Source organism: Bos indicus, chromosome 14 (assembly GCF_029378745.1).
Source record: "Bos indicus isolate NIAB-ARS_2022 breed Sahiwal x Tharparkar chromosome 14, NIAB-ARS_B.indTharparkar_mat_pri_1.0, whole genome shotgun sequence".
Classification (NCBI taxonomy): Eukaryota; Metazoa; Chordata; class Mammalia; order Artiodactyla; family Bovidae; genus Bos; species Bos indicus.
The window spans coordinates 55,415,662-55,434,336 of record NC_091773.1 but is presented as its reverse complement, the minus strand read 5'-3'; the positions used below and the strand labels follow the sequence as shown (position 1 = coordinate 55,434,336).

Here is an 18,675-nt window from a genome sequence, read left to right as displayed (position 1 = left end):
AGTATGAGCAAACTCTGGGAGATGGCCAAGGACAGGGAAGCCTGGTCTGCTGGAGTCCATGGGGTTGCAAAGAGGTGGATAAGACTGAGCGACTGAACAATGAACAAGAAAGCACAGGAATACATCATCTAGTTAGCAAATTAAAAGTTAGTAGAAACAAATTATTTCCATTAAAAAGTTTAAATTGTGAAAATTCAAATAAATAGCTGTTTTCAACCATTTATTATTATTATTACTCTCTTATTGTATCCAGAGCTGGTAACGAAAAGCATGACAATATAATGCAAACAATAACTAAGCTAGTAACTTTAACCTTAACTACTACAGTAATTCCATTTTTAATCTATCCTAAGAAAAATAATCAGCAGTATTGATGAGCCTATCGTAGTATTCCCCCTTGATGTAACCACTGCAGAAAGGATAAAAAGAAGAAAAAAGTAAAATAATAAAAGGTAAAATTTCAAATATAAATAAAACTAAAAAAAATACCTATTATTTTCTTTAATTATCCATGTACTGCTTTCATGATCAATAGATGAAAAGAGATTGCCTTCCAAAAACCTCTGACCCTTCAGTACAATGTTGACAGAATCAGGCAAAAACTGTACTTGAATGTCTTCCTTAGTACAGTCTTCTGGAAGCTGTATTGTTACTGTCAAATCATCTTCAGTCTGTTGCCAGTAATACAGAGGTTCTTTGGGAAAGAAAAATGTATTATGTAATAAAAAAAAAACAGAGACTACAACATAACATACAAAATCAGAAACCAGAACATACAGAACACCTATCTAGCATCTTTTCTAGTGATCTTCTCACAAAAAAGTAATTATGAACAAATATGCAGAGATCTCCTTGGGGAATTTTCACTCAAAGTGTTGTAGCAATCACACTTGACATTTCCCTGTTCCAGTCTTACCTAATGCCCTAGAAGATATACACTCATAAAATACAAATCATAGCAACTCTTTATTCCCTACCTCCCAGTACCCTGCTTCTCCCTCTTCTCTTACACACACAGACACAGGATTCCAAGCATGCGTGCATGCACGCACACACACATATACAGGATTCCAAGTTAAAAGAATACCAAATATGTCACAAACCCTGCCTGAAACTTTCATCACGACCTTGATTTGCCACTGTTGGGGCAATTTAGTAACTGTGATACAGGAGACTACGACTATTTGGTGGGACAGACATCCACACAAAAATAAAAGATATATTTTCCTTATAAAAGTATTGGCTATTTTACTCCACAACATGAAAGCAATTTCATAACAAATTCAAGGGCTGTCAGTATATTTAGTCTAAGTTCCCAGTAAAAAAAAATCCTCTTTTCAACTCCTTCACTATCCCCTCTGCTTGGCTCCTAAAAAGCTATTTACCTAAGAAACACTTTTAGGCCCATAACACTATAACCATGAAGTAAGAAAGCAGGGCTTAAATGTAAAATGGACAAATATTTGCTTAATAGCATCCATAAACATTAATCTGTCCACTCACTCATCAGAAAGAAATATAACATTGGTGTTGTTTAGTCACTAAGTCATGTCTGACTCCTTTGTGACCCACCAGGCTCCTCTGTCCATGGGATTTCCCAGGCAAGAATACTGGAGTGGGTTGCCATTTCCTTCTCCAGGGGATCTTCCTGAACCAGAGATTGAATCTGTGTCTCCTGCACTGACAGATAGGTTCTTTACCACTGAGTCACCTGGGAAGCCCAGGTAATAGGTAATATCAGTCTAACTGAAGTTTACAGAAAATGAAACCAGAATATATACTCAGGAGAGCTTAAAAGAAAGCATGCTAATTAACAAACTATCCATAATTTTTGTTACAACCATTTTCCTTTCTTATTGTGAAAGTCTGATGATATTAAAATAAATACAGAAGAAATTTCCCAAGAGCAAATGGGTACAAGAAGTTAAGTTAGGGCCGTTAGAAGGAAAACAGAAAAACTGAAGGGTTTACACTAAATGGAAGTGGTTTACACTAAAAGAGTAGAACAAATTCAGGAGGAATTCAAACATAACGTGAGATGTCAACTAGTGGCTAGTGATTTAAAAACATGATGTGTTCCAACTAGGCTGCAAATCTGTCTTGGAAGCACATGGGCCTAGCTACTAGGCAGACTGGTTCCAAGGATGAAGGCAGTCCATCATTCTTCCTCAAGCACTCACCAAAGGAGTTCTAAAGGGCTTGTGGTCTAGTAATACAAATAGCTGCTCTGGCTAAGCTCCAGGAGAGTTTAACATTATAACTAAGACAGAACAGTAGTTTACTCAGAAAGGGATCTTGTGAAAAAAATCACTTGTGAGAAAACTAAGCTATTAAGAGGTGAAGTAAAAGGCCACCATGCGCAACTCTTATATTCAGGTGTTCATATTTATAAACCTGGAGGAAATATTCATATATTTATTATAAAAGTATTTTCAAGGTTTTTCAACAAATTTTTTAAAAGCTATGTGAAAATGAAAGTTGCTCAGTCATTTCTGATTCTTTGCAAACCCATGGCCTATATGGTCCACGGAATTCTCCAGGCCAGAATATTGGAGTGGGTAGCCTTTCTCTTCTCCAGGGGTTCTTCACAACCCAGGAATCAAACCCAGGTCTCCCACATTGCAGGTGGATTCTTTACCAACTGAGTTATCAGGGAAACCCTCAAGAGCTATGTAAGTACATAAAAATACTGAAACCCATTTTTATTTTAAATAATTTACGTTGTTAAAGTAATAAAAAGGGTAGCTTCAAAGAGTAATACATATGATTGTTAAATACTGTGCAAATCTGTTAAGTAAAATATACTATTCTCTGACTATAAATATCAGAAATATGAACAGCAATGATTCTAGAGAAATGGTCTCCTGAATTTTTTTTTAGAAGAATATGAATTCTTTGCATACAAATATAAACTTCTTCTGAAAGACCTTTTTATTCTTTTCATTCTAAAACATTACCTTCATTCATTCATTCAAGACTGAGAAAACGTTAAGTGATTCTATCCCCTAGGAACTTTCTTTCAGTTCAGCATGAAAGGGAAGAACACGTAATTAGCATACCTATATGAAGAGATGTATACAGAAAAGGAGTACCTCAAGGCTGTATATTGTTACCCTGCTTATTTAACTTCTATGCAGAGTACATCATGAGAAACACTGAGCTGGAAGAAGCACAAGCTGGAATCAAGATTGCCAGGAGAAATATCAATAAGCTCAGATATGCAGATGACACCACCCTTATGGCAGAAAGTGAAGAGGAACTCAAAAGCCTCTTGATCAAAGTGAAAGAGGAGAGTGAAAAAGTTGGCTTAAAGCTCAATGTTCAGAAAACGAAGATCATGGCATCTGGTCCCATCAGTTCATGGCAAATAGATGGGAAAACAGTGGAAACAATGTCAGACTACTTTTTTGGGCTCCAGAATCACTGCAGATGGTGACTGCAGCCATGAAATTAAAAGATGCTTACTCCTTGGAAGGAAAGTTATGACCAACCTGGACAGCATATTAAAAAGCAGAGACATTACTTTGCCAACAAAGGTCCGTCTAGTTAAGGCTATGGTTTTTCCAGTGATCATGTATGGATGTGAGAGTTGGACTGTGAAGAGAGCTGAGCGCCAAAGAATTGATGCTTTTGAACTGTGGTATTGGAGAAGACTCTTGAGATTGGAGAGTCTCCCTTGAACTGCAAGGAGATCCAACCAGTCCATCCTAAAAGAGATCAGTCCTGGGTGTTCCTTGGAAGGACTGATGCTGAAGCTGAAACTCCAATACTTTGGCCACCTCATGGGAAGAGCTGACTCATTGGAAAAGACTCTGATGCTGGGAGGGATTGGGGGCAGGAAGAGAAGGGGATGACAGAGGATGGAGATGGCTGGATGGTATCACCGACTTGATGGACATGAGTTTGGGTAAACTCCGGGAGTTGGTGATGGACTGGGAGGCCTGGCGTGCTGCGATTCATGTGGTGACAAAGATTCGGACACGACTGAGCAACTGAACTAAACTGAACTGATATCTATAACACTCTTCCTACCTATCTGTAGAGGCTTCCCTGATAGCTCAGTTGATAAAGAATCTGCCTGCAATACAGGAGACCCCAGTTTGATTCCTGGGTTGGGAAGATCCCCTGGAGAAGGGAAAGGCTACCCACTCCTGTACTGTGGCCTGGAAAATTCTGTGGACTGTATAGTCCATGGGGTCGTAAAGAGTCGAACATGACTAAGCCACTTTCACTTTCATATGAAGAGAGGTTAGCTTATTTTTTTTAATTATTATCTATGATACTAATATGCTGGACTTTCAAATAACAACAACAAATAGACATCAGTATTTGTTTATTCATTAAGTATTTGTTAAATATCTAATCAGGTAAAATAATATATAGATTTTAAAAAACATTTTTTGTAATTAGGAAAAGTATTAAATTTAACCAGTTCACACTACCTAGGTGGTATATTTTATGAAAGGCTATTCTGAGAAATATAAAGGAAAACAAAGAAAAATTCAGTGCCAATCTTGACCTGGTAAAACCTACAACCTAGCTAGGAGGACAAGTCAGATCTATTTTACACAGGAGCTCTATGGTTCAAAGTAAAATCACCTTTAATTTCCTCGGACATGTTTTCATCCTTACTTTCTTCAAGACCCTGACCAGCTTGAACAAATGTAAAGGGCTTGTAGGAGATAATCATCAGACCGTTCCCATCAGGTTCAATAGCAGCATAATGTGGCACGGACTTCCCACGGAGAGTATTACGCTTAGCCACTTCATATTTTTTATTATCTGTGAGAAAATAAAGCATTTTAGAACAAGAAAATTACAACCAAAAAACTATAATAAAAATATCTGAAAATATTCAAGTATAATTCTAATTTAAATTAAATATTTTAAATGTACCATTAAAAAGCAGACTATTAGGTACCTTTTTATAAAAGGCTAAAAAAATTTACAACCTAATATTCTGTAAATAAAATCTCTTTAAAAAAATGGGTCTGATGAAATTTGTTCTAGGTTGTGATGCCTAATGTGGTAGCCACTGGCCATGGTAGCTGTTTAATTAAGTAAAATTGGACATTCATTTCTCCAGCCACACTTTAAGTGTTCAAAAGCCACACATACGTAGCTGCTATCACACTGAGTGGCTCACATATAAACACGTCCATTTTGGAAAAATTTCTGTTGGACAGCAGGGCTCTAAATTGTAAAAGTGATTTACTTACCTGAATATCAACCTCTGAAAAATCTACCCATTCCTTGACTATAGCCTGTCTACTTTCTCAGCCAGTATATGATAGGTGTCTTCTGACAAGGGTCACAAATTGATGGTAATGGAAAAAGTGTGGTGTGGACTATTTTCTGCCCATTAGCAGGTTTTCTTAAAATGAAATAACTTTTATGGTAGAAATATTTTTTTATACACATTCACATATAGATCTATTTGCCATAAAATATAAATAACTGTACTTTGAATTTTAAAGATAGGAACAATTAACTGTGTTCTGAAATTCTCTGGTAAACTAACTGAATTTATTCTATGAAAATAAGGGTTTTTTCTTTTTTTTTTGCTTTAGAAGTATTCAAACATTTGAGTCCATACCTTTACTTAACATTGTTACTTTTTATAACAAAGTTTTTTTACAGTGGGTAGTAGTTATTAGCTTCACACTCAGTAATCAAAAAATCATAACTCAACATCATGAGTTATGCATAATAATACATACGTGGTTGTTGTTCAGTGGCCCAGTAGTGTCCAACTCTTTGCGACCCCACGAACTGCAGCATGCCAGGCCTCCCTGTCCCTCACCATCTCCCTAAGTTTGTCCAAATTTATCTCTCAGTGATGTCATCCAGCCATCTCATCCTCTGATGACCTCTTCTCCTTCTGCCTCAATCCTTCCCATAATAATACATACACACATAGTAATACAACCCATTCTAAAATATGTCCTTTTTCTCTCTAAATCCTCACCTATAATCACACATTCACGTCATATATATTTAAGAATAGACTTTTCATTTCGTGAATTAAAACAACGATTTTCCTTCCATAGGCACATGCAAGGCCGAGTCCTGCCTGGCTCCAAAGACCCAACCTTAGACACTGTATTTTATACGATGGTTTTTCCCAACACGTGGGGTAGAAAACAGTAGGTCTCAAGTGAATTCCATGGCTACATGGGTTGGGAAGGGCTGGATCAAAATTACATTTTCTTTTTTCACTCAAGATTTTTAGAAACTTGACTATCCTTAATGTGAAATGTGGCTATTGTATGCCTACATTTTCAAACTTACTTGACCACAAAATATAATTTATCAAATATTCCACTCAACAGTCTAGAAATACAACACTGCTCTGTTATATTCATTAGAAAATAAAAAGTAACAGAATTATATTAGCAATTCAGGGAATAAAGGAACTGAAACATCCAGAAAAGAAAGCTAAAGTCAACAACAGAAAGAATGTTTCTACAATTACAATAATTAAAATCGGTTGGAGAGAAAAAAAAAGAAAGGTGAGTCTAAATATAACTGTCCAGCTGAATGAAGGGAACAAAGATGAAGAGAACAGAAGCCATGGAGCTGCAGCAGAGCGCCACTGTGGACTGAGCTAAAGCTGTCATGGAACCAAGAGTCTTAGAGAAGGAAAAACACCCATGGTGATTTCTCCTATGTTATGTACCTTAATTTAAAAAACAAAGCTTTTATTTATCTAAAGCAGGGATCTGCAAACTATGACCTGTGAGCTGAAGAATAAATTTTACATTTTTAAATAGTTCAAAAAAAAATCAAAAGAATATTTAAATACATGTCAAATTATATAAAATTCAAAAGTCAGTGTTAATAAATTAACAGCTATACTAATTCATTTATGCCTTTGTAAATGGAATACAGCTGGAATACAGCTATACTCATTCATTTATGCCTTCACCTATAGCCGCTTTTGCAGCACAAGATCCTAGTTGAAGAACTGTGATAGGTCATATGGTTACCATCTAGCCCTTACAAAGTTTCCAATATCTAATCAAATGATTTAAGTTACTGTGTTCCTCCAGAGATAAAACTACAACACCGGAGGAAGAATAAATTACACTAAATATTTCAAAGAACAAATCTTGTGCTTAATGTTACATATTAACATATATTTTGTATATATTAAAAACATATACTTTAAATTCTTCCAAAATATGTAGTAGTGTCTTCTTTTACACAAAAGGTATATTCATTCAACTGTGGAAGCACATAATTATTTTTTTTTTATAATCCATACCTAAAGAGAAACTACCTATAAATATTCATTCCATTGGGTGGCAGGTACTAGAATCACAACACAATGCTTAAGAAAAAGCAAACAGCATTTACAGGAACAGCTTTGCATTTCAAAACCTCCTGAATTATGGCAACCACCTCAGAGAGATCAGAATTTTGTTGTTTTACCTTCATATTTCTTACTGATAGTGACCCACTCCAAGGAAACATAGAAACCACTTCCTTTCATAGACAATTCCTCTTTCTCTATTCGAAGGAGGAGAGTAGCTATTGAATGTTCTTCAGCTTTCAGCAATGAGATGCTGTGAATTATGATAAAAGGATTCCCAAGCTCTTCATTAAATACAATCTACAAAAAAGAAAAAAAGATGGCACTCAGAAAAACGTATTACATGGAATCATAGAGCACAGAGGAAATACACAGAATTCTGACAATCCAACAAGTAATTTGGATACTGTTTACTGCAAGGACACAAGAACAAAAAAGCCCTGAAATAAAACTTAAAATACTGTTAAATAAAGTTTAAAATACTGCTTAGAGAAATAACTTTTAGAAAACATCTATTTGTTTAACAGAGAAAACTGATCAGTACACACAGAAAACAAAAGGGCCTCCAAATGGCATCTAAAGAGAAAGGGAATTAAAAGCAATCCTGTAGAAAGTTGCCAAGTGAAAGAGTGCTCCGTACAGAGGAAATGAGGTCAATATTCCCTTACTTCATCTCTTCCCATGTCTCATATCTAATTTATTAGATATCGTATCTAAATTATTGAGATATATTAATATATTGTATAATATTATAATCATCCATTTATAATATAGTCATTTATATTATATTATATATAAAATAATATATATTAATATATTAATCATATCTCTAATTTATTTCTGCCTTCTTCTTCCTAGTTTCTGAATACTGTTTGTATATGTGTGTGTATCTTTCTTTTCTATAGTTTTTTGTTTGCTTTGTTTTGTTTGTTTTCTGGAAATTTACAAAGGTAAGAGTCAAAGGAACTGGAGAACAAATCATGAAAACTTTCTTACTGTTCAAAAACAAAAGATCTCATTTCATCTAAAAAGATAATTCCACTAACTGTTAAATATTGAAATTTCTTCTAAAAAAAAAAAAAGGCAAATCAAAGCATCATGGAAAGATGTACAAAATCTTATCAAATTCTTCTTACAACACATAATCTAAAAGACTACTGTATCTTTGTTAAATATCGAACAGGAAAGGTTTTCAGACTGATTTCTAAACGAGTTTTTCAAATAAATGGAAAAATAAATAGTTTGAATACAAATCTAACTGAAACACAAGAATTCGCTCTTTTTTTCTTTTTAAACCTATATCTGGAATCCCCTCCTGTGGGCTGCTACCTGAAAGCCTTATTAAAAAAAGGGTGCTTTTCCCCAATGCTCACAGCAGCAGTACTTAAAAGAGCAAAGACATGGAAGTAATCTAAATGTCTATGGACAGATGAATGAATAAAGATGTGGTATACACACTAAGGAATACTATTCGGCCGTAAAAAAAGAATAAATAATGCCATCTGCAGCAACACGGACAGACCTAGAGATTATCCAACTTCAGTGAAATAAGTCAGACAGAGAAAGACAAATATCACACAATATCACTTATATGTGAAATCTACAATATGATACAAATTAACTTATTGACAAAACAGGAAAAAACTCAGAAAACAATAGACACATTTTTGGTTAAGTGGGTTTTGCTTTTGTTTGGGGACAAGAAGAAATAAAAGGGTAAGAAGAAAAAAAGGTAAGTTTTGCCAAGTACAAGTAGCCAGATTACTGTTTCCTCCCCCTCTTTCTCTCTCATGTGAGGGAGACCAGAGGAGACCATGTCAGGACTTTTAAAAATTCTTAGGTTGACGTTTCCAGTCCCCTGAACAAGCCTGGAAAATCAACTGTGAAACTGTTGATATATAGCACTCCCATCATGTTAGAGGCCAAACATCCCCTGCCTTCTTTCACTTCTCTTTCTACATTTCAGTCATCACCACCACGCTTGCTGGGCCCCTTATGCCCTACCATGCCCCCATCACTTCCACCTTTAGCCTCCTCTCTTACACCAATTCCCTCAAAATCCCAAAACTCAGTTATTTCTCTCACAGTGACCACTATCCCACAGTATCCCTTCCACTTCAATTAATGCCTGGTCCCATAATTTCCCCACTGTCCCTATACCCCCAGAGAGGACTGACTTCATTATGACAGTATATATACTGAAGAGGATATGAAGTAAATTTAAATTTTTAATTTATTAAAAAAAATCTTACTGAAGGACTTATATGGGCCAAGGAGATATACATAGCAAAAACCAAATGAATTATAAACCCATATGAATTTTCTTCTGATGGACTACGTGGTATTATTTTTAATCCGAAGGTGAAGAGGGTCATTGTGTTTCTTATACCAACAGAATCCCCATAGCTTGATAACAGATCCATTCTCATTTATATCTCTCCTGTCCATCATTCTCCAAATTCTTTTCAACTGTTTCAGGTAGCTGGGTGCTATATACAACATATCCTCAGTAAAAAAAAAGAAAAGAAAAAATTATTGGAGGCAGGAACAGAATATGTCACAATGTCCAATTAATATTTAAAACTGTGACTGACTGCAAAGGTCTCCTATAAACAGGCTGTTGTTCTGGTATTTCATTGTGTTTTTTGTTTAACTTTTCAAACACACTGCAATTAGGTAGAGCAGCATTTGGTTAACAATAAGAAAGGTAAACCACTAAGGCCTTGTTGTTTTTCTCAAATAATTAAAGCCCAGTGTTTACAGGCACCTGTTGGTCTGATAAAAATGTTTTATAAGATGTAAAATATTAAATTCTATCCCTTTAGCTACCAAGAACTAAAGGCCACCTGCTGAAATTTAGAAGGCAGCAATATCACGTTGTACTTTATTACCACAACTCAGTGTCACTTTGTCTACTTTCAAAACCTGTGGCTCTGGAGAAACTAATTTCATATTTATTATTACTAAAATGCAAACCTGCCCCTCAGATTTAAGTCTGTGACATTGTTTAAAAAAAACTGAAATAAAAATGGCATCTTGGAGATTGGTAGATAATTACAGTTATAAATCAAATCCCTTATGATTATACAGTGGAAGTGACAAATAGATTTAAGGGACTAGATCTGACAGACAGAGTGCCTAAAGAACTATGGACAGAGGTTCGTGACACTGTACGGGAGACAGGGATCAAGATCATCCCCAAGAAAAAGAAATGCAAAAAAGAAAATGATTGTCTGGGGAGGCCTTACAAATAGCTGAGAAAAGAAGAGAAGCTAAAGGCAAAGGAGAAAAGGAAAGATATAACCATTTGAATGCAGAGTTCCAAAGAATAGCAAGGAGAGATAAGAAAGCCTTCTTCAGTGATCAGTGCAAAAAAATAGAGGAAAACAATAGAATGGGAAAGACTAGAGATCTCTTCAAGAAAATTAGAGATACCAAGGGAACATTTCATGCAAAGATAGGCACAAAAAAGGACAGAAATGGTATGGACCTAACAGAAGCAGAAGATATTAAGAAGAGATGGCAAGAATACACAGAAGAAGTATACAAAAACGATCTTCATGACCCAGATAACCACGATGGTGTGATCACTCACCAGGAGCCAGACATCCTGGAATGTGAAGTCAAGTGGGCCTTAGGAAGCATCACTACGAACAAAGCTAGTGGAGGTGATGGAATTCCAGTTGAGCTATTTCAAATCCTAAAAGATGATGCTGTGAAAGTGCTACACTCAATATGCCAGCAAATTTGGAAACCTCAGCAGTGGCCACAGGACTGGAAAAGGTCAGTTTTCATTCCAATCCCAAAGAAAGGCAGTGCCAAACAATGCTCAAACTACCACACAATTGCACTCATCTCACACGCTAGTAATGCTCAAAATTCTCCAAGCCAGGCTTTAGCAATATGTGAACCGTGAACTGTCAGATATTCAAGCTGGTTTTAGAAAAGGCAGAGGAACCAGAGATCAAATTGCCAACATCTGCTGGATCATTGAAAAAGCAAGAGAGTTCCAGAAAAACATCTACTTCTGGTTTATTGACTATGCCAAAGCCTTTGACTGTGTGGATCACAACAAACTGTGGAAAATTCAAGAGACGGGAATACCAGACCACATGACCTGCCTCCTGAGAAAGCTGTATGCAGGTCAAAATGCAACAGTTAGAACTGGACATGGAACAACAGACTGGTTCCAAATCAGGAAAGCAGTACGTCAAGGCTGTATATTGTCAGCCTGCTTATTTCACTTTTATGCATTATACATCACGAGAAATGCCAGGCTGGATGAAGCAGAAGCTGGAATCAAAATTGCCGGGAGAAATATCAATAACCACACATATGCAGATGACACCACCCTTATGGCAGAAAGTCAAGAAGAACTAAAGAGCCTCTTGATGAAAGTGAAAGGGGAGCGTGAAAAAGTTGGCGTAAAACTCAACATTGAGAAAACTAAGATCATGGCAACTGGTCCCATCACTTCATGGCAAAAAGACGGGGAAACAATGGAAACAGTGAGAGACTTTACTTTTGGGGGCTTCAAAATCACTGCAGATGGTGACTGCAGCCATGAAATTAAAAGACGCTTGTTCCTTGGAAGAAAAGCTATGGCCAACCTAGACATCATAGTAAAAAGCAGAGACATTACTTTGCCAACAAAGGTCCGTCTGGTCAAAGCTATGGTTTTTCCAGTAGTCATGTATGGATGTGAGAGTTGGACTATAAAGAAAGCTGAGTGCCAAAGAATCGATGCTTTTGAGCTGTGGTGTTGGAGAAGACTCCTGAGAGTCCCTTGGACTGCAAGGAGATCCAAGCAGTACATCCTAAAGGAAATCAGTCCCGAATATTCACTGGAAGGACTGATGCTGAAGCTAAAACTCCAATACTTTGGCCACCTGACACAAAGCACCGACTCCCTGAAAAGACCCTGATGCTGGGAAAGACTGAAGGCAGGAGGAGATGGGCACGACAGAGGATGAGATGGCTGGATGGCATCACTGACTCTTTGGACATGAGTTTGAGTAAGTTCCGGAGTTGGTAATGGACAGAGAAGCCTGGCGTGCTGCAGTCCGTGGGGTCGCAGTCAGACACGACTGAGAGACTGAACTGATGCTATGGTATATTTTTCTAAATAGGGAATATTCTGGTTAAGTTACTATTTGACTAGTTTAAACATATCAGACAGCCAAGTGGTGCAGTAGAAGCATGCTAGGCTCATAAATATATTTGAGAATAAAACATGAGGAAAGGAGAAAAGACATGACAATGTAATTCTCTGGCCAACTCTTTACAAAAAAGAAGGTAGCAAGGTCAATGCTTAAGGTACTGCTTTACACTTGAAAAGAACTCAATTGGTATTTGCTGACAAACAAATGCAATTCTTGACAACTGCACTCACCCCAGATCAAAACAAGAATAGCTAATATATCAGTTTCATAAAAGGTAAACATTTTATTTAAAAGATATCCAAAACACTATATATTATAAAAATCAAGAGGTCACATGTAAACCATCCCTAAAAAGGTGTTATTTCAAAATCATTAAGATCTAATTTGCATATACTTTCCAGACTCAGCATTAAGTCTCAAGAAAAAAAAACTCACCTCCCATTTTTCAGAAACACTATTTCCACGTTCACCTGTTCCAATGAGATACAGTCTTCCAGTCCCATCTGACAAGGTAACCCAGGTAGAAGACGTGAAATGGATGGATGCACAAAGGCGATTGTCACATGCTGTCAAATCTGTAGGAAGTCGAAACACCTCTCGTGGTTTTCCTAAGGCAGTATCCTAAACAGAAGCCGAACATTATGAATGAATCCCTCCCTCTCCTTGACACAAACACACACAGAATAAAAACATCAGCAGTGCACTGGTTACTCTCCTCTTCCCCAAGTCCCCTGCTTGAGTATAAGCTATCCCACTGGCTGACACAGAAGTGACGGTAAGTGACTTCTTAGGTTAGGTCACACAAGACTGTGCATCTTGTATCTTGCTCTTTCTCTTCAACTGCACGTGACAGACCCATGTGAGGAGGCACTCAGGGCTCCTGACAACCACCAGCAGCCTGTGAGTGAAGTTCGGAAGTGTACCCTTCAGCTCTAGTCAGGCTTTCGGACCACTGCAGTTGTGGCTGACATCTTGGCTACATTCTCTTGAGAAATCTTGAGAGGGAACTACCTAGCTAAGCCATTCTGATTTCTCACTGAAACTGTGAGATGACAAATGTTGACTGTTTCAAGTTACTAAGTTCTGAAGTACTTTATTACACAGCAATTGATAACTAATGCAATGCAGTAATCTAGTCTTCATTCTTAAGTTTAAAATTAACGATCAGTATTTTTAACCAATTGGAAAACCACATCATGCTCTAAATTCCTACACAGACATCTCTGTGGTATGAAAATGCTATGTTATGCTATTAACAACTTGCATTTTTGTTAACATATTTTTTTTGTATATACATATATCCTTATAAATATAGTGTCTCATGCTTCATGCTCAGTCGTGTCCGACTCTCTGTGACCCCACGGGATTGTGGCCCTCCAGGCTCCTCTCTCCATGGGATTTTCTCAGGCAAGAATACTGGAGTAGCTTGCTATTTCCTCCTCCAAGTGATCTTCCCGACCCAGAGATCCAATCTGTGTCTCTTGCATATTTCCTGCATTGGCAGGTGGATTCTTTACTACTGAACCATCTGGAAGCCCGTAATATAAAGTAGTAAGATGGATTACATTATTAAAATGTTTTACAAGAAAATATATAAAAAAGGGCTACAACTCAGAAAATAAACTTCCCCTCATACACCGAACTGTATTCAATTCAATTTTTATTGTTGTTTTAGTTTTTAGTTAACAGGTTTACCTGCAGTACAGAAATAATCCTTGATTGATATAGTTCAGGGCTTGTCTGGTGGCTCAGTCAGTAAAGAATCTGCCTGCAATGTGGGAGACCTGTATTCAATCCCTGGGTTGGGAAGATCCCCTGGACAAAGGAAAGGCTACCCACTCCAGTATTCCAGCCTGGAGAATTCCATGGACTGTATAGTCCATAGGATCACAAAAAGTTGGACATGACTGAGCAACTTTCACTTTTCATGTATTTCATTCCCTGCTCCTAGAACTGCATAGATTAATATATATATACGTACACTAAACGCGGCAGCGGCTGCGACCGGCGCACTAAGCGCAGCCAAGAGGAGCTACCCCACGTCCGAGGTCAGGGGCAGAAGCCGGGAGGACCCCAAACCCGAAGGGTGGCAGCCAAGAGGAGTGACCCCACATCCGAGGTCGGGACAGCGGCCGAGAGTGCCAGGCTGCAACGGCGCAGGAACGGCCAAGAAGAGCTACCCAAGTCCGAGGTCGGGGGCAGCGGCCGAGAGAAGCTACCCCGCGTCCGAGGTCAGGGGCGGCGGCTGAGAGGAGATACCCCGCGAAAGAGATCAGGGGCGGCGGCCGGAAGGAGCTGCCCCACGCCCCAGCGCCCGAGGCCAGGGGTGGCGGCCCGGAGGACCAACCCCACGTCCAAGGAGCAGTGGTTGCGCGGGCGCAGGAGGGCCTAGAGGAGCTATCCCACGTTGAAGGTCACGAAGGACAGCAGTGAGGAGATACCCCTTGTCCAAGGTAAGGAGCAGTGGCTGCACTTTGCTGGAGCAGCCATGAAGAGATACCCCACGCCCAAGGTAAGAGAAACCCAAGTAAGATGGTAGTGTTGCAACAGGGCATCAGAGGGCAGACACACTGAAACCATACTCACAGAAAACTAGTCAATCTAATCACACTAGGACCACAGCCTTGTCTAACTCAATGAAACTAAGCCATGCCCATGGGGCAACCCAAGATGGGCAGCTCATGGTGGAGAGAACTGACAGAATGTGGTCCACTGGAGAAGGGAATGGCAAGCCACTTCAGTATTCTTGCCTTGAGAACCCCATGAACTGTATGAAAAGGCAAAATGATAGGATACTGAAAGAGGAACTCCCCAGGTCAGTAGGTGCCCAATATGCTACTGGAGATCAGTGGAGAAATAACTCCAGAAAGAATGAAGGGATGGAGACAAAGCAAAAACAATACCCAGCTGTGGATGTGACTGGTGATAGAAGCAAGGTCCGATACTGTAAAGAGCAATATTGCATAAGAACCTGGAATGTCAGGTCCATGAATCAAGGCAAATTGGAAGTGGTCAAACAAGAGATGACAAGAGTGAATGTCAACATTCTAGGAATCAGCGAACTAAAATGGACTGGAATGGGTGAATTTAACTCAGATGACCATTATATCTACTACTGTGGGCAGGAATCCCTCAGAAGAAATGGAGTGGCCATCATGGTCAACAAAAGTCTGAAATGCAGTACTTGGATGCAATCTCAAAAACGACAGAATGATCTCTGTTCGTTTCCAAGGCAAACCATTCAATATCACAGTAATCCAAGCCTATGCCCCAACCAGTAACACTGAAGAAGCTGAAGTTGAATGGTTCTATGAAGACCTACAAGACTTTTTAGAACACCCAAAAAAGATGTCCTTTTCATTATAGGGGACTGGAATGCAAAAGTAGATAGTCAAGAAACACCTGGAGTAACAAGCAAATTTGGCCTTGGAATACGGAATGAAGCAGGGCAAAGTCTAATAGAGTTTTGCCAAGAAAATGCACTGGTCATAGCAAACACCCTCTTCCAACAACACAAGAGAAGACTCTACACATGGACATCACCAGATGGTCAACACCGAAATCAGACTGATTGTATTCTTTGCAGCCAAAGATGGAGAAGCTCTATACAGTCAGCGAAAACAAGACCAGGAGCTGACTGTGGCTCAGATCATGAACTCCTTATTACCAAATCCAGACTTAAATAGAAGAAAGTAGGAAAAACCACTACACCATTCAGGTATGACCTACATCATATCCCTTATGATTATACAGTGGAAGTGAGAAATAGATTTAAGGGCCTAGATCTGATAGACAAAGTGCCTGATGAACTATGCAATGAGGTTCGTGACACTGTACAGGACACAGGGATCAAGACCATCCCCATGGAAAAGAAATGCAAAAGAGCAAAATGGCTGTCTGGGGAGGGCTTACAAATAGCTGTAAAAAGAAGAGAAGCAAAAAGCAAAGGAGAAGAGGAAAGATAAAAGCATCTGAATGCACAGTTCCAAAGAATAGCAAGAAGAGATAAGAAAGCCTTCCTCAGTGAACAATGCAAAGAAATAGAGGAAAACAAGAGAATGGGAAAGACTAGAGATCTCTTCAAGAAAATTAGAGATACCAAGGGGACATTTCATGCAAAGATGGGCTCGATAAAGGACAGAAATGGTATGGACATAACAGAAGCAGAAGATATTAAGAAGACATGGCAAGAATACACAGATCATCAGATCAGTCACTCAGTCGTGTCCGACTCTTTGCGACCCCATGAATCGCAGCATGCCAGGCCTCCCTGTCCATCACCAACTCCCGGAGTTCACTCAGACTCAAGTCCATCGAGTCAGTGATGCCACCCAGCCATTTCATCCTCTGTCGTCCCCTTCTCCTCCTGCCCCCAATCCCTCCCAGCATCAGAGTCTTTTCCAATGAGTCAACTCTTCACATGAGGTGGCCAAAGACTGGAGTTTCAGCTTTAGCATCATTCCTTCCAAAGAAATCCCAGGGCTGATCTCCTTCAGAATGGACTGGTTGGATCTCCTTGCAGTCCAAGGGACTCTCAAGAGTCTTCTCCAACACCACAGTTCAAAAGCATCAATTCTTCAGTGCTCAGCCTTGTTCACAGTCCAACTCTCACATCCATACATGACCACTGGAAAAACCACAGCCTTGACTAGACGGACCTTTGTTGGCAAAGTACTGTCTCTGCTTTTGAATATGCTATCTAGGTTGGTCATAACTTTCCTTCCAAGGAGTAAGTGTCTTTTAATTTCATGGATGCAGTCACCATCTGCAGTGATTTTGGAGCCCAGAAAAATAAAGTCTGACACTGTTTCCACTGTTTCCCCATCTATTTCCCATGAAGTAGTGGGACTGGATGCCATGATCTTCGTTTTCTGAATGTTGAGCTTTAAGCTCCCAAAAGCTCCCAAAAGAAAACTGCCTTTCTTTGGGATTGGAAAGAATACACAGAAGAACTGTACAAAAAAGATCTTCACAACTCAGATACGCACGATGGTGTGATCACTCACCTAGAGCCAGACATCCTGGAATGTGAAGTCAAGTGGGCCTTAGAAAGCATCACTACGAACAAAGCTAGTGGAGGTGATGGAATTCCAGTTGAGCTATTTCAAATCCTGAAAGATGATGCTGTTAAAGTGCTGCACTTAATATGCCAGCAAATTTAGAAAACTCAGCAGTGGCCACACGACTGGAAAAGGTCAGTTTTCATTCCAATCCCAAAGAAAGGCAATGCCAAAGAATGTTCAAACTACTGCACAATTGCACTCATCTCACATGCTAGTAAAGTAACGCTCAAAATTCTCCAAGCCAGGCTTCAGCAATATGTGAACCACGAACTTCCTCATGTTCAAGCTGGTTTTAGAAAAGGCAGAGGAACCAGAGATCAAATTGCCAATATCCGCTGGATCATGGAAAAAGCAAGAGAGTTCCAGAAAAACATCTATTTCTGCTTTATTTACTATGCCAAAGCCTTTGAATGTGTGGATCACAATAAACTGTGGAAAATTCTGAAAGAGATGGGAATACCAGACCACCTGACCTGCCTCTTGAGAAATCTGTATGCAGGTCAGGAAGCAACAGTTAGAACAGGACATGGAACAACAGACTGGTTCCAAATAGGAAAAGGAGTACATCAAGGCTGTATATTGTCACCCTGCTTATTTAACTTATATGCAGAGTACATCATAAGAAATGCTGGACTGGAAGAAACACAAGCTGGATTCAAGATTGCCGGGAGAAATATCAATAACCTCAGATATGCAGATGACACCACCCTTATGGCAGAAAGTGAAGAGGAACTCAAAAACCTCTTGATGAAAGTGAAAGTGGAGAGTGAAAAAGTTGGCTTAAAGCTCAACATTCAGAAAACGAAGATCATGGCATCTGGTCGCATCACTTTATGGGAAATAGATGGGGAAACAGTGGAAACAGTGTCAGACTTTATTTTTTTGGGCTCCAAAATCACTGCAGATGGTGACTGCAGCCATGAAATTAAAAGACGCTTACTCCTTGGAAGGAAAGTTATGACCAACCTAGACAGCATATTCAAAAGCAGAGACATTACTTTGCCAAAAAGGTCCGTCTAGTCAAGGCTATGGTTTTTCCAGTGGTCATGTATGGATGTGAGAGTTGGACTGTGAAGAAGGCTGAGCGCCGAAGAATTGATGCTTTTGAACTGTGGTGTTGGAGAAGACTCTTGAG

The 18,675-nt window shown here is 38.9% G+C and overlaps 1 protein-coding gene across 2 annotated transcripts in view; it reads right to left on the bottom strand.

Moving 5' to 3' along the window:
- The window catches only part of NUDCD1 (NudC domain containing 1), a 93,451-nt gene that overhangs the window by 49,606 nt on the left and 25,170 nt on the right, over nucleotides 1-18,675 (bottom strand). The window contains exons 3-6 of one of the 2 annotated variants that reach the window (XM_019973955.2): nucleotides 12,913-13,098; nucleotides 7,435-7,615; nucleotides 4,600-4,782; nucleotides 490-694 (exon numbers count right to left, since the gene is read on the bottom strand). In XM_019973955.2, the coding sequence (XP_019829514.2) occupies nucleotides 490-694; nucleotides 4,600-4,782; nucleotides 7,435-7,615; nucleotides 12,913-13,098 (755 nt within the window). The remainder of the gene's footprint in view (nucleotides 1-489; nucleotides 695-4,599; nucleotides 4,783-7,434; nucleotides 7,616-12,912; nucleotides 13,099-18,675) is intronic. The other variant, XM_070802789.1, reaches the window with a different exon arrangement.